Source organism: Magnolia sinica, chromosome 8 (assembly GCF_029962835.1).
Source record: "Magnolia sinica isolate HGM2019 chromosome 8, MsV1, whole genome shotgun sequence".
Classification (NCBI taxonomy): Eukaryota; Viridiplantae; Streptophyta; class Magnoliopsida; order Magnoliales; family Magnoliaceae; genus Magnolia; species Magnolia sinica.
The window spans coordinates 29111418-29126054 of NC_080580.1; the positions used below are offsets into that span (position 1 = coordinate 29111418).

At 39.4% G+C, this 14637-nt stretch overlaps 1 protein-coding gene across 1 annotated transcript; it reads left to right on the top strand.

Annotated features, from left to right (window-relative positions):
- Positions 1-7471: 7471 nt before the first annotated feature.
- Positions 7472-14177, top strand: LOC131254190 (putative receptor-like protein kinase At3g47110). The gene is made up of 3 exons (XM_058255191.1): positions 7472-9435; positions 9513-10144; positions 13724-14177. Exons 1-3 carry the CDS (start codon positions 7472-7474, stop codon positions 14164-14166), a joined length of 3039 nt encoding a protein of 1012 aa, XP_058111174.1. The 3' UTR covers positions 14167-14177.
- Positions 14178-14637: the final 460 nt, after the last annotated feature.

Below are 14637 nucleotides of genomic sequence, written 5' to 3' on the forward strand. Positions count from 1 at the left end.
ATTATTAACAAAACAAACTAGAAAAACACCAAAAAAATATCTGCATCATACAAGAGCTGTGGTACTCAACAAAGACAGAGCTCCAGAGAACCGAAAATGCTACATCTTGACTAGATTGGAGCACATCAACTCAAGAACCTACATCCCTAAGGATAGCAAATAAAGTAACCTATAGCAGGAAGCCAATGTGGGATTAAACCCAGAACACAATAACGAACATGTAACATCGGTTGACGTAGATAGAAGTATGCTAATGAAAATGTCATTGTTTCCCAAGCAGTAATTAGATCTTCTAGGAACTGCACCAATTGGATTGTGTGTGTAGACAGTGGCATGTGGAAGCTAATTATGCACTTTGGTGGGGGATAAAGATGGATTGTTTAGGCTCATCAAGTAGCATAGAGGAATAAGGAGAAACAAGTTTTTAAATGTTTGGGGGCATGGACCATCTGTGGGTGGATGTGAATTCTTTTTGTATTTCAATTTTAGATTCCAGGTCATGGGCTATTGATAAGCATAAATGCAGACAGTGTAAGTGCTTGGAATGATTTATGAGGAATTATGTTTGAAGAATCACGTCACCACATATAATATATAAAACAGTTGAAATGGCTTATGGCTGCTACAACTAATGAGAAAATGATAGCTTGATCTTGGATTTAGGAGTCAGGGGTGTTGAAAGTCGTCGTTGAGTTAAGAATTCCAGTAGGTAGCATAGAGTTAATGGGTTAGTAGCATGAGTTTTGGGTTTCCTCTTTTTGAAACCTCAAGAAAATTAAAACCATTTTATATAATTTGCACTACACAAATTAGCAATGCTCAACTTTCTTATATCACAAATTATTAAATGGACAATCTTCTCAATAACATAATTCTCTTTTGCATTTGTTCTTCCAGAAATACTGTTGTGAAATTGATTAAGCAATTTATTGCTCTGTTTTTTCTTCCTCTGTAAAGTGGAACTTAATTCCTTTCAAGACGGGATGTATAATCCACCTTTTTTCTTAAAGCATGACTCTACTTCCTTTCAAGATGGAAAGTATAATCCACCATGATGTATGTGCCTTATATCCATACCGTCAATCCATTTTGAAAGCTCATTTTAGGACATCAACCTGAAAATGAAGTAGATCCAAATCTTAGGTGACCACACCACATGAAACAATGGCAATTGAACACCCACCATTAAAACCATCATGGAGGCCACCAGGTTTATTTTCCATCCAACCTGTTGATAGGGTAAAAAAGATCTGGATGAAGGGACTATACAAATATCAACATGATCCAAAACTGGTGTGGCCCATCAAAAGTTTTTAATGGTCAATCACCATAGTTTCTTGTGGTGTGGTTTACTTGAGATCTGTATCTGTGTCATTTTTGGGGTAATTCCTTAGTCAAAATGGATGTACGGCGTGGATGTAAGGTACATACATCAAGGTGGGCCCGATGCTCAAGGATCCACAAACCTTGGTGGATCCGGATCCGGAGATCACTGAAGCGGAGGCCGTGAGGCTACCTATAATATGATTGTCAAGGATTCCATACAAGGACGACTGATGAATACTCCAAGCAACTGTGGGCCTACATGCAAATGTGATACACAACCATATTGGAAATGGAAATCCCAGTTCACTTTTGATGGACCCATCAATTTGTCAAGGATTCCATACAAGGACGACTGATGAATACTCCAAGCAACTGTGGGCCTACATGCAAATGTGATACACAACCATATTGGAAATGGAAATCCCAGTTCACTTTTGATGGACCCATCAATTTGATAAGGATTCCATATAAGGACGAGTGATGAATACTCCAACTAACTATGGGCCTACATGTAAATGTGATACACGACCTTAATGTAAATGGAAATCCCAGTTCACTTTTGATGGACCCATCTTTAACAAACTGAACTTAGCCAACAAACAAACATTAGCCACATGATGGACAATAAAATTGATGGTGGGCTCCACATGATAGGCGGTGGATATTGAAGATGGCCCCACATGATAGGAAATAAAATTGATGGTGGGCTCCACATGATTGATGAGCAACATCAAATGTGGGCCTTATATTATGGACAATGCACATCAGAGGTTAGCCCCTAATGATGAATGACCCGCATCCAAAGTACCCGCATGATGGATGGCCCACATTAGAGGTGGGGCCCACACAATGAACAATTCATGTCAAAGGTTGGCCCCACATGATGGACGATAGATGTGAGGGAAGTAAACCAAGCAAATTTGAGGAATAAATACTTATAATGTTGGAAACCAAATATTCTTATGCACTTTTTGGCTGATAAGTATATTATCTGTGAAATATACTTGTTTGCTAGATGAGTAAAAATTAAGATAAGATACTTGTAGCATAAGTATCTCTATGATGCGGAGCGGGTCATAGACACTTGCATGATAGAGATGGACCAGAGAAGGCCTGATCAGACATGGAAATTAATCAGACCGTCAGAACCTTAAAACAATCGTATCCCACAAACTATAATGAATTTTTTGACGTATCATCTATGATTTTGGGGTAAGAGAAGCTACTTTAGCCAACCAATCCGCTTCGTTGGGTTGCCCATGCAGGATTTGCAAGATTCCATTAGATCGACGATCAAAAGTCCAATTTATTTTGGTTTTTACTATAAATAGTAAGTTTTAATTCGATCATAACTTTTGATCCTTTGAGTTGTAGGAGTCGTACCCAATATGAAAAGGGCTTTTAAAAAATTTAGGAGAATAACATGGTTAGGCCAAACTGAACACTTGCTATTTTTGGCTGAAAACCATGAAGTCTAATAAGAATGATGACTATCTATAAATAGTAAGTTTACTATTTATAGTAAGTCGTGTTTTTTGGGAGTTTGAGTTAGAATTAGAGTCTAAATCTTCATCCTAGGTTTGAGCTCATTTTTTAAAGGTTGTATATTCATTTTATTTTATTTTATCATCATTCAATTTATTTTTAAATTTATTAGAAATTATTTTTATTTTATCCCTCGTAGATTCGAGAAAACTCTGTGAGGAATCCAAAGAGCTCCGTGGATTTGGAGTAGTTATCCCTGTGGAAGACGATGATCCACCTTATCATGTTCTTCCCTGCATCACCCAATAAGGTAGTCCCATGGTAAGGGTAACACCCACTAAGTTGTTATCCCAGTAACACCTAATCCGCTCACATTTCTTCCCCAACGCATAACTTCCTCTTGCAAAAAGTTTGAAAACAAAAATGGTTAGTGTTACTTTTGATTAGAGACATGTAGCCTTTTCTTTTTTTAATTAATTAATTATTTTATATTTGGATTCAATAGACCATCGAACCCCCTTCTTCCACATCTCTTTTTAACAAACACCTTTCTTTCTTTCTTTCTTTTAAAATAAGAAGACCAATTCCGCTAACGACCGAAAGAAACTCAATACCAGAAGCCGGGGTCCCTTGGAGATGGCAACAAGCAAAATTGGAGAGAGAGAGAGAGAGAGAGAGAGAAATTGGAGAAACAAGAACTTTACTACTGTTGTGATTTTTATTTTTCAGAATAAAAATAAAATTTTAAAATAAAAGTTATTTTTAGAAAGTAAATAAATATATTAATTATTTAAACTTTCCATAAATAGTGAATATAGCCGGTCGGTAAGGAAAAAGGTTTTTGCTTATGCAACCAGGGTTCAAATCTCCTCGAGGATGGTGCTTCACGCCCGCGTGCACGCAACGTGGGTTGTAGGGCTGCTTGGGCGCTTTTTGGGGCTTTATTAAGCGCACTTAACACTAAGAGCCTTAGTCTTTTGACACACGGTTCAATTTTTTTGGGCCATACACTGATGTTTTATTACCTTTTTGGCTAATTGAGAGTAAGTGTGACATGATTGTACATATGGCACCTATGCCATGTGTCGCTTATATGGATACAGTTTTTCCTGTTGGATAACCAATGGGTACAGAAATACTGCCATATGACATAGAGTCATATCCTTTCATGGAAAGACAATTATTTGCAGAATAGGTATGGATTTCTTGAAGAGGCTCTTTAGCACCTCTTCAGAAGAAATCCATGACCCTTCGATTGATATAAATCTTGGATACTATAATCCATAAGTGACTCTTAATCCTTGAGTTTATATCATTTCCTATGCAATTACTCTCGTTCTAATCTCTTGCTTTCGCAACGTTTTAAGGCATATCGGTGTCAAAACTAGAGATCTGCTCAAGACTTAAATGTGTAAATTTTCGTATTAAAAATCGGATTGAGAGTTCATTGTATCCGGAAGACAATTTACAGATTTCCTTCGTTTGCACTTCTTGGAACTTCCGAACAGCAAATCAGTCTTGAGAAATTGACTATTCAAGTCGAGCTTTGAACTTGATAGATCGATCATTTTGTTATCGTTTTCTTCTATCCTCCGTGGTGTATTGGTTTTCTAACTCCCCTTCTTCCACATCAACCGAAAGAAACTCAATACCAAAAGCTGGGGTCCCTTGGGAGACGGCAACAAGCAAAATTGGAGAGAGAGAGAGAGAGAGAGAGAGAGAGAGAGAGAGAGTTAACATATTTCATAAAAAGACCAAATATTAAACTTTTAGGATCTCCCAATCTTGATTTTTAGTTTTCGGGGGCATATTTGTAACTTCCGAGATTGGAACACTTTTTCTAAAAGATTGAGCTTTTAGAGGATGACATATCAATGTATATCAAGGGACCTTAGCACTCTAACATACATTATATACAACATTGTTAAAAGAAGTGTTCTTGCTTTGTCAAGGTTGGATGATTGACTCCGATGATCACATTTTCCTAATGTTCTTCAACCAAATGAATTCACATTTGGTTTAAAATAATGGCAGAAATATCTATTTATGTATAGCTTTCGTTATATGAAAGAATGCTTCCATTTTTAACAACACAAACTAGTAAAAGACCGGAAATACAAACTAGTAAAAGACTGAAAAATATTTGCATCATACAAGTGCTGCAGTACCCTAAAAAAATAAGGCTCCAAAGAACTGAAGATGTTACATCTAGACAATATTGGAGCACATCAACTCAAGAACCTACATTCCTAAGGATAGCAAATAAAGTTACCTATAGCAAGAAACCAATGTGGGACTAAAGCCAGGACACATTAACTAGCACTTACCTGGGTTGACTCTTCTTCTTCTTTTTTTTGCCTAAAAAAATTGTTTGATCTGAGTTGGAAACTGCCATTTTTTTCCCAAGCAATTATTAAATCTTCTAGGAGCGCTGGCTACACCAAACGGATTGTGCGTGTGTGGGGAATAAGATGATTTCTGATCATCAAGTACCATAGCAAGATACTCGCAACAAACATCTGATATCCTCTTTTATTCCTCTATTTGTTGAAACAAGGAGAAACAAGTTTTTAAATGTTCGGGGCATCGACCATCTTTGGTGGATGTGAATTCTTTGGCATGCAGTGTTGATGCTTGGAATGATTTATCCACCATCTTTGGTGGATGTGAATTCTTTGGTATGCAATATTATTGGTGCTTGGAATGATTTATGAGAAATTATGTTTGAAGCATCATGTCACCATAAGCATTGCATGGAACAATCTTTTCAACGAGGTATTTCTCTTTTGCATTTGTTCTTCCGAAAAGATGCTGTGAAATTGTTTAGACAATTCATTTCCGTTTTTGGTTTTTCCCCCTTATAGTCGACCTTTTTCTTTTATCCGTAAACTTTATTTCCTTTCAAGATGGAGAGTATAATCCACCATGGTTTATGTGCCCACTGTACTGTTTATTTGACATCCATTCTGTTGATTATGTCGTATAGACTTGGATGAAGGGAAAAAACAAAGATCAGCTTGATTCAAAACTTTTATGGCCCAAAAAGTTTTTAATCGTCGACGTTCAATCAACACTGTTTCATGTAATATGGTCCACTTGAGATTGGGATATACCTCTTTTTTGAGCTCATAACAGAAATTTATCTAGAAAAATAGATGGACAGCATGGATGAAACACATACATCAAGGTGGGGCCCGCAAAGGATGGGGTAGCCAAACTGTTTCCATGAAAAATAATAGATATAAAGATCAAGTGGACCACGTTGCAAATAGCAGCAGAGGATTGACCGTTTACCAATGAAATCGTTTTGGGGTCACTGAAGTTTTGGAGCAATATGATATTTGTTTTCCACTTCATCCAGGTCTGTGTGATTATATGAAGAGATTGAATAGGAAATAAACTTTATGGTGGGCCCTATGAATGTTTAATGGTGAGAAATACTGTCTCCACTGCTATTTATGGTGTGGTCCACTTGAGATCTAAATATGATTTATTTTTGAGCTCATACTCTAAAATTATCTTGCCAAATGAATGAAGGGTGTGGATATAATGAATACATCATTATGGGGGCTATGTAATTTTGATCTCCTTTGACCCGTTTGTACAGCCGAGAGCTCGAGGAGCATCAGCGCTCATCTTGGCATCGACAAGTACACACACCAGATGGGCCGGTGGTGTGTGGTACACCAGCCAATCCACGTCCACCCCGTCCATTGGTTTTTTAAGCTCATTTTATGACACGGGGCCGAAAATGAAACAGATCCAAGACTCAAGTGATGCGAAAACGGGAGGATTGGACGTCCACAGTGAAATAATTGTGAGGCAAAGAGTTTTGAATCTGGATGATATTTGTGTTTTCAGCTCATCCGAGTAGGATTGAGCTCATACTCTAAAATTATATTACCAAATGGATGGAGAGTGTGGATAAAATAAGTACATCATTATGGGGGCTATGTAATTTTGATCTCCTTTAAACCGTTTGTACAGTCAAGAGCTGGAGAAGCGTCAGCGCTCATCTTCGCATGGACGCGTACTCACACCAGATGGGCCGGTGGTTTGTGGTACACCAACCAATCCGCTTCCACCTCATCCATTGGTTTTTAAGCTCATTCCACTTTAATTATATATTTTATGTACGTCGTCCATCCATTTTAATAGATCATTTTAGGCTATTATTTCAAAATCGAGGCACATCAAGGGCTCAAGTGAATAGCTTGGATTGAACTCTTATCATTGAAAACTTCCTAAGGCCAACTCTATGTTTATTTTCCATCCAACCTGTTGGTGTTCACCTCGACCTGGATGAAGGGAAAACGTAAATAATAAAAAATTTTATGGCCCTTAAAATACTTTCAATCCCAACTTCTTCCTGTGGTGTGGTCCATTGAAGCCTTCAAGCTACCTTGTGGTCATGCCATAAAATAATATTTTTAAATGGATGGACGGCTTACATAAAATATATAATTAAAGTGGACCGACATAGCCCCTGACATGACAGACGGTCTCTCTCTAGGAACTGGTGGGGTAGTACCCCATAGGCGCGGCCCTTTTTGGACTTGGAATCATCCGATCATAGCTGGTTACTAGACTCGTTATCTCGAATCCACTCTATATATTTGTCACCCCTCACTTTGGCTTTCCTGCATTCACAAACTCTATAATGGAGTTCCCTCCTATGAGCCTATGGGCATTTTGGTCATTCCTCCTTCTCACTACCATTCACCTTCGATGCTTCTTCGGATCTGACGCTCACTTCTCCAACGAAACTGATCGCGTTGCTCTGCTCCACTTGAAACACCTGATAACCGACGATCCTCTCCGTTCCTTGAGCTCTTGGAATCATACTCTCCACTTCTGTAACTGGCAAGGAGTTACATGCGGTGGTCACCGCCATCCTCAAAGGGTCACCGCCTTGAACCTCACTGGCCATAACTTGGTGGGGCCCATATCTCCCTTTATAGGGAATCTCACCTTCCTCAGGATAATCAATCTCTCAGCCAACAACTTCCACGACACGATTCCTGAAGAGATTGGCCGTTTGTTCCGCTTGCGGTATCTTAATCTGAATAATAACACATTCAGCGGAGAGATTCCAGCAAATCTGACCCACTGTTCAGACCTCCAAGTCCTTCATCTTTACGGAAATCAGCTGGCTGGGAGGATTCCGACTGAGCTTGGCTCTCTGACCAAGCTCACCAGATTGGCCCTCGGTAACAACAATCTTACAGGAAGTATCCCACCTTCACTTGGAAACCTTTCGTCTCTTACTTTCCTTTTTCTCTCAATAAACAGTCTGGAGGGCAGAATCCCGGGTGAGTTCAGCCGGCTGGTAAGCTTAAAGTTGCTTGCAATTGCTTCCAATAAACTGTCAGGTAGGATTCCTCCCTCGCTGTACAATCTGTCCTCCATTAAGTATTTGGACGTGGGAGACAACAGATTGCATGGAAATCTTCCGCCTAACTTAGGCCTCACTCTTCCTAATCTCCGAAGGCTATATGCCGCATCAAACCAATTCACAGGACCGATACCAGTTTCATTATCCAATGCTTCGGGACTTGTAGATATTGAACTTTGTAAGAATAGTTTTAGTGGATCTGTGCCTCTGAATTTTGGAAGCCTCAAGGGTCTCTCCCGATTACGTTTGTGGGGCAATGAACTTGGAATTGGGAAAGCAAGTGACTTGAGTTTTCTTATTTCTTTAAACAATTGCAGTAGTTTACGAGTGCTGCAGCTAGGCATAAATAATCTCAGTGGTGCGTTGCCTGACTCCATGGCTAATCTTTCGACCCAACTCACATGGTTAACTTTGGGAAATAACAGGATATTCGGAAGCATCCCATCTGGTATTCAGAATCTTATCGGCTTAACAGTACTGAGAATGCGGTATAACTTTCTGACTGGTACAATTCCCATTGGCGTTGGGAAGCTTAACAAGTTGGAGAAGCTTGTCTTGACTGGAAATGAATTATCTGGGCACATTCCGTCTTCCTTAGGAAACATCTCCCGATTATACCAACTTTCTTTAGATGGAAACAAGCTAACTGGGAGGGTGCCTTCAAGTCTTGGAAATTGTACATACATGCAGTTCATATACCTAGGTAATAATAATCTTAGTGGTAGCTTACCCAAACAACTTTTCAGCTTTCCCTCTTTAATTGAACTCCAGCTCAAAAACAACTCTTTTACCGGTAATCTGCCAGTGGAAGTCGGTTACTTGAAAACTCTCTCGTTCTTGTATGTTTCAAATAACGATTTATCAGGCGAAATTCCAGTCTCGCTAGGCAATTGTTTAAGCCTTGAGTATCTCAGGTTGGATGGGAACTTCTTTCAAGGTCCAATTCCATCAACATTTACTACTCTAAGAGGCCTTCAATCCCTGGATCTTTCATGCAACAACTTGTCTGGAAAGATTCCACGGTACCTGGAGAACCTTTCTGCCTTGCAGTATCTAAATCTATCTTTCAATAATTTGAGGGTGAATTACCAAAACAAGGGGTCTTTAGAAATGCTAGTGAAGTTTCAGTACTCAGAAATAGTAAGCTTTGTGGTGGTATTCCACAATTGCAATTGCCTCCATGCTCTGGCCAATCTTCCAAGAAACAGGGGATGTCTCGTGCTTCAGAAGTAAAATTCTCCATAATTGGTGTTGTCCTGTGTCTTCTTTCATTATCTTGTTTCATTACCACTCTTTATTGGGTAAGAAAGTTGAGAAAGAAACCTTCTGTATTGCCTTCTGCCGAGGATCCTCTTGTCAATGTGTCTTATGCGGAGCTCTTTAAAGCAACAGATGGGTTCTCTTCTGCTAATTTGGTCGGCTCCGGAAGTTTTGGTGCTGTATATAAAGGGTTTCTAGATCATGTTGGAACTATGGTGGCAATGAAAGTGTTCAACCTTCAACGACAGGGAGCTCTGAAGAGCTTTGTTGCCGAATGCGAAGCCTTGAGAAATATTAGGCATCGGAATCTTGTTAAGATCATAACTTGTTGCTCAAGCATTGATTTTAAGGGCAATGATTTTAAAGCTCTAATTTACGAGTACATGGCAAACGGAAGTCTAGAGAAGTGGTTGCATGGAGATGGTCATGATCAGCTGAAAAGGAACTTGAAGTTTATTCAAAGGCTAAACATAGCTATAGATGTGGCTTCTGCACTGGATTATCTGCATAATCATTGTCAAATGACGATCATTCATCGAGATTTAAAACCGAGCAACCTTCTTCTTGATGATGACATGACTGCTCGTGTGGGTGATTTCGGCCTAGCCAGGTTCTTATCTGAAGTTGCTTACACCAGCTCGGTTGGAATGAAGGGATCTATTGGGTACATACCTCCAGGTAACAAGCTTTTATCTATTTCCTTACACACACACCCCAGTCTGCTTGTTGGAGACTGGATGTGCGAGCAAAGAAGGGGTGGGGCCTCAGGTGGGCCCACCATAATTTGAGTGTAAAATCTACTTCGACCAACAGATGTGTCTGCCCATATTAGGCCCAAGGCCCAAAAATCAGACTGCACTGTGATTTTGGTGGGCCATACCAAAGAAAACAATTCGAGAGAGACGGAGAGGGATGCCCACTCAGGATTTTTTACCTGGGCTATTGTGAAATTTACTCCAACCATTAAATATATCATCCTGAGTTAGGTCTCTAGGATTTTTATTTTTATTTAAAAAAAAAAAAATCAAGTTGACCTGTCACTCAAGTGCACCACACCAAAAGAAAAAGTTGGGAGAGAGAGTCCACCCTTGATTTTTACAAGGCCCCACCATGATGTTAATGTGAAATATTCCATTCTAACCATTAGATGGCACACTAAAATTAGGCCTGGGCCCAAAAATAGATCTATTTGTGATTTAGGTAGGCCATGCAAAGGCAAACAGTTTGGAACGTGCGAGTTGCCATGTAGACTGTTTCCAATATTGTGGTCTACTTGAATCACAGATGGCGCCCTGATTTTTGGGCCATGGACCTAAAATGAGGCGATGCACCCGGTTGTCATATTGGATTTCACATAAACATTATGGTAAGGCCCACTGGAGCTACCGACTCTTTTCACCTAGGGATAGTTTGGTGGGACCATCACACACACTCTCTTCCAACCATAGGTTTCAGTCCACCCAATAGATAACTTCCAACCTTTTATGTACTTGCAATTTCCAATCTCTGCAATGGGTTGGTCCCATCACGATTATTTCCTTAAGAAAAAATAAGCTACATTCACTAACTGAGCAGCAGGTCCATTTATCAATGGCTAGATAATTGATTTCTAGGTGTGACCGCCTAATGAATAGATGGAGCTGATTTTTGCACCAAGTGATCATCATGGGAGTGCCCAACCTACTGGAATGGTTGGACATCGCATTCACTTAAGAGGTTGAAGTTATTCCTGGTGGAGCATAACTTGTCCTCCTGGGATATGCATGACGAGCCAAACAGACCCGGTGAACTTGTCCCGGGATATAAGCAATCCCATGGATCTTAAAACAATCCACTGACATCACCATCATTACCTTAAAATTGATCCCATCCCTTGGTTGGATGGATTGGAAGGTAAAATCCCGAGATATGCCGAGCGTGCCAAACAGACCCAGTGAACTTGTCCCGGGATATAGCAATCCCATGGATCTTAAACCAATCCACTGACACCACCATCATTACCTTAAAATTCATCCCATCCCTCCTAATCCCATGGGATTCGCTCAACCAAACAGGCCCTAAGTGATTGAAGTGATTCGTGGTGGAGCATAACTTGTCCTCGAACCAGATGGAATTTGAAACCTGCTCTGTCTCTACACACACTCTAAAAGGGGTAGAGACAGCTTGAAGACAACCGTGCACAAAAGCAAGGCTGATGTACTCATTAGGGTAGTCTGACTACTGCATACTTCAGGGGCATTTCACACTACTTCGGTCTCTTACAAACCATGTTAGCACTCTTTTGCCTGAGTAGAACTTTTTATTTTTATTAGTTAGGAAACTACTGTGAGGCTTCAATAAGCATAGATATCAATTAACATAGTGTGTGTGTGTGTATAACCAACGATGATGTTAGGCAAGCCACGTTTGTATTGTGAGTCAGACCATTGGCCCTGTTCCTTAATTTCGATGGTTCAGGTTGCCTGATGAGTGGACCATCCTAGTTTTTATCTAATGTTATCTTTACAGTGCATCTCCCACCCATTGCACAGCTTGAATTTTCTACATAAATGACACGGCCAGGGAAAAATGTTGCATGTAAACGCATGCTTACAACATCAAATTTCTCAATTTAAAGTTGTCCGGGTTAGTAGATGGATGGATTCTCTTTGTGGCACATGTACCACAATAGCACATGCAATTGTGGTACACTGTCATAAAATCCTAGCCATCCATGAGCTGGGGCCATTTCAAACATGTACTGAGATGAAATTATGCTTCCAGGTTGAACAGGAAGACCTGTGTACGTTCAACCCTTGTACCTTGAACATGAAACACTAGTGTTTTTTTAAGTTTCCAAATTTCCCCATACCTGTGGCTGATGAAAGGAAATTCTACAGTATTGTCTCATATTTTTAATAGTGGGTCTTACTTATCGAATGACTTAGGCTTTTATATACCCAATCTATGACTGAGGCCTGTTCTTTAGGTAGGCTCTAGCAAGTGTTTTGCCTTGGCCTGATCATTCTTGTGATAAGGTAGGCCACTCTTGTACATTGAATGCAGAACACTGGTAAATCTTCTAATTGTCTTTTTTTGGGAGCATTTAATTGTCTTTTTTTGGGGGCATCCAATATTCATGGTGGGATTACCTGAATTGATGGGTGAGATGTCATACAAACACCATAATGGGCCCCACACACAACCTAGTTAGATGTACAACTATATATGTGAACATAAATTTTCTATGAAAACCTGCTCTAACTAGAACTCATGCAAACCTTTTGAGAACATGTATGTGATGTGTGCACAAAATCCAATCCATCCAGTAGTTGAGTCACCGATCGAAACTCCTAGGGCCAAAAAACAGGTGGACTACAAAAAAGAGGGAGGGGATGCCCACCCTTGATTTTTACCGGTGCCCACCTGAGTTGGAAAATAAGGTGTTTTTCTGCTTTTGCCCAACCCTTCATCTAAGCTAAATGAAGGTGTATAGCCTGGATTGCGTGGAATGAGGTTTGTAAAGCTACAGGTGCGTATGGGAACCTACTACACACCATATGCATGTGTAAAAGTGGTACATGAGTGCAATCTAATCCATGAATAGGGTGGGCACAGTCAAGTACTTGACAAGGACTAGATTCAGACCTGAACTAAGCCTAGATCAAAACGAAGGTACATGGACCTGATGGACACCTGAACCCAATTTTATCCTGATCTAGGTCAAAATATAACCTCCGGTATGAACGACTCGTGTCAAGTGCGCCAAGAATCAAACTTGTTGGCATCAAAATCTCATTGATTTTAAAGATTTAGATATGCCAAGAACTAGTCACTTGCACCCCGCATGAATCACACCATAATAAGGAATAAAGAAATCTTTTTTGCTAATATCCTTAGTTAAGATTTGTGTTGAGATGAATAACACCATAATAAAGTATAAAGAATTCTTTTTTATAATATCTTTAGTTAAGATATGCGTTGCATAAAAATCACAACAATAACTAATGTGTTCACTTGATGATAGCGGTGTTGAGTTCTTTCATTTGAGTAGTAGAGTCTGGTTCAATGTAGAACATTTTTGCAGGAATTTACAGGCACACTATGATGTTAGAAATTTGGATACTTAGAATAACAAAAATGTCGATTACTTGTTCAAATAAATATTCATGTTCCTCTCTCTCTTTCTCTCTCTCTCTCTCAAAATTCAACCTCTGATATTATTTATATCTAAATGGCCACTTACATTCCAATATGACTGACATGTATAAATTATAGAGTATGCGATGGGCAGTAAAGCATCTACACAAGGAGATGTTTATAGCTATGGAATCCTTCTATTGGAGATGATCACTGGAAAGGGGCCAACTGATGACATGTTTAAGGACAATCTAAACCTTCATCATTTTGCTAAGTTGGCTTTGCCTAAACAAGTAATGGAGATTGTTGACCCACAACTGCTCGTAGAAGAAGCTGAAGTTACTCAGCACAATGAAAACCATGTCAATAGAAGAAATAGAATGCATGGTTGCTTGATTTCAATGGTCAAAATTGGTGTGTTGTGCTCTGTAAAATCTCCAAGAGAACGGATGTGGATGAGAGACGTTGTTGCAGAAATGCATGCAATCAAGGACTTGTATCTTGGGACCGGTATTCACCAAGACAAACAAGTTAGGTCGCAAATATTAGATGAAGGTTCATCTTACCTTAGTCATTATTAAGTTATTATTGATAGTTACGTTGAGAAAGATTTCAAATTTTTTTTTTTTTTTTGGTTTGAATACTTTTCTAAACAACCTCTTGATATATTTAGCCTTGGCATAAGAGTGTACTTGTATTGATAGTGATTATATGAGAAGATATGCTTCTTTTTCTTTGTTTTATCGTGTGTTGGGGAAGGGAGATTGTATCATGAATTTAATAAGAAAAACACATCATCTTATTATTATAAGATTGCTATTGGGTTGTAAAGATGTTTAATAACTAATAGAGCTAGGCATGGGATGAGTCAACTCGGTAGACTTGACTCGTCCGACTCGTTCAAATCCAACTCGACCCAAACTGAGTAGGTGAGTCAAACTGAGTCGAGTTTGGGTCACCTAGTAACTCGACTCAACTCGACCCGAAACGACAACTCGTTGGACCAGGCCGAAACCCAACTTGACCGAGTTCGGGTTTTATATATATATATA

Bases quoted from the DNA above. Each gene is read 5' to 3' on its own strand.
- LOC131254190 (XM_058255191.1), top strand. From the start codon at position 7,472: ATGGAGTTCCCTCCTATGAGCCTATGGGCATTTTGGTCATTCCTCCTT. The intron at 9,436-9,512 runs GTAAAATTCTCC...TTATTGGGTAAG, and splicing joins GGATGTCTCGTGCTTCAGAA to AAAGTTGAGAAAGAAACCTT. The intron at 10,145-13,723 runs GTAACAAGCTTT...TATAAATTATAG, and splicing joins TATTGGGTACATACCTCCAG to AGTATGCGATGGGCAGTAAA.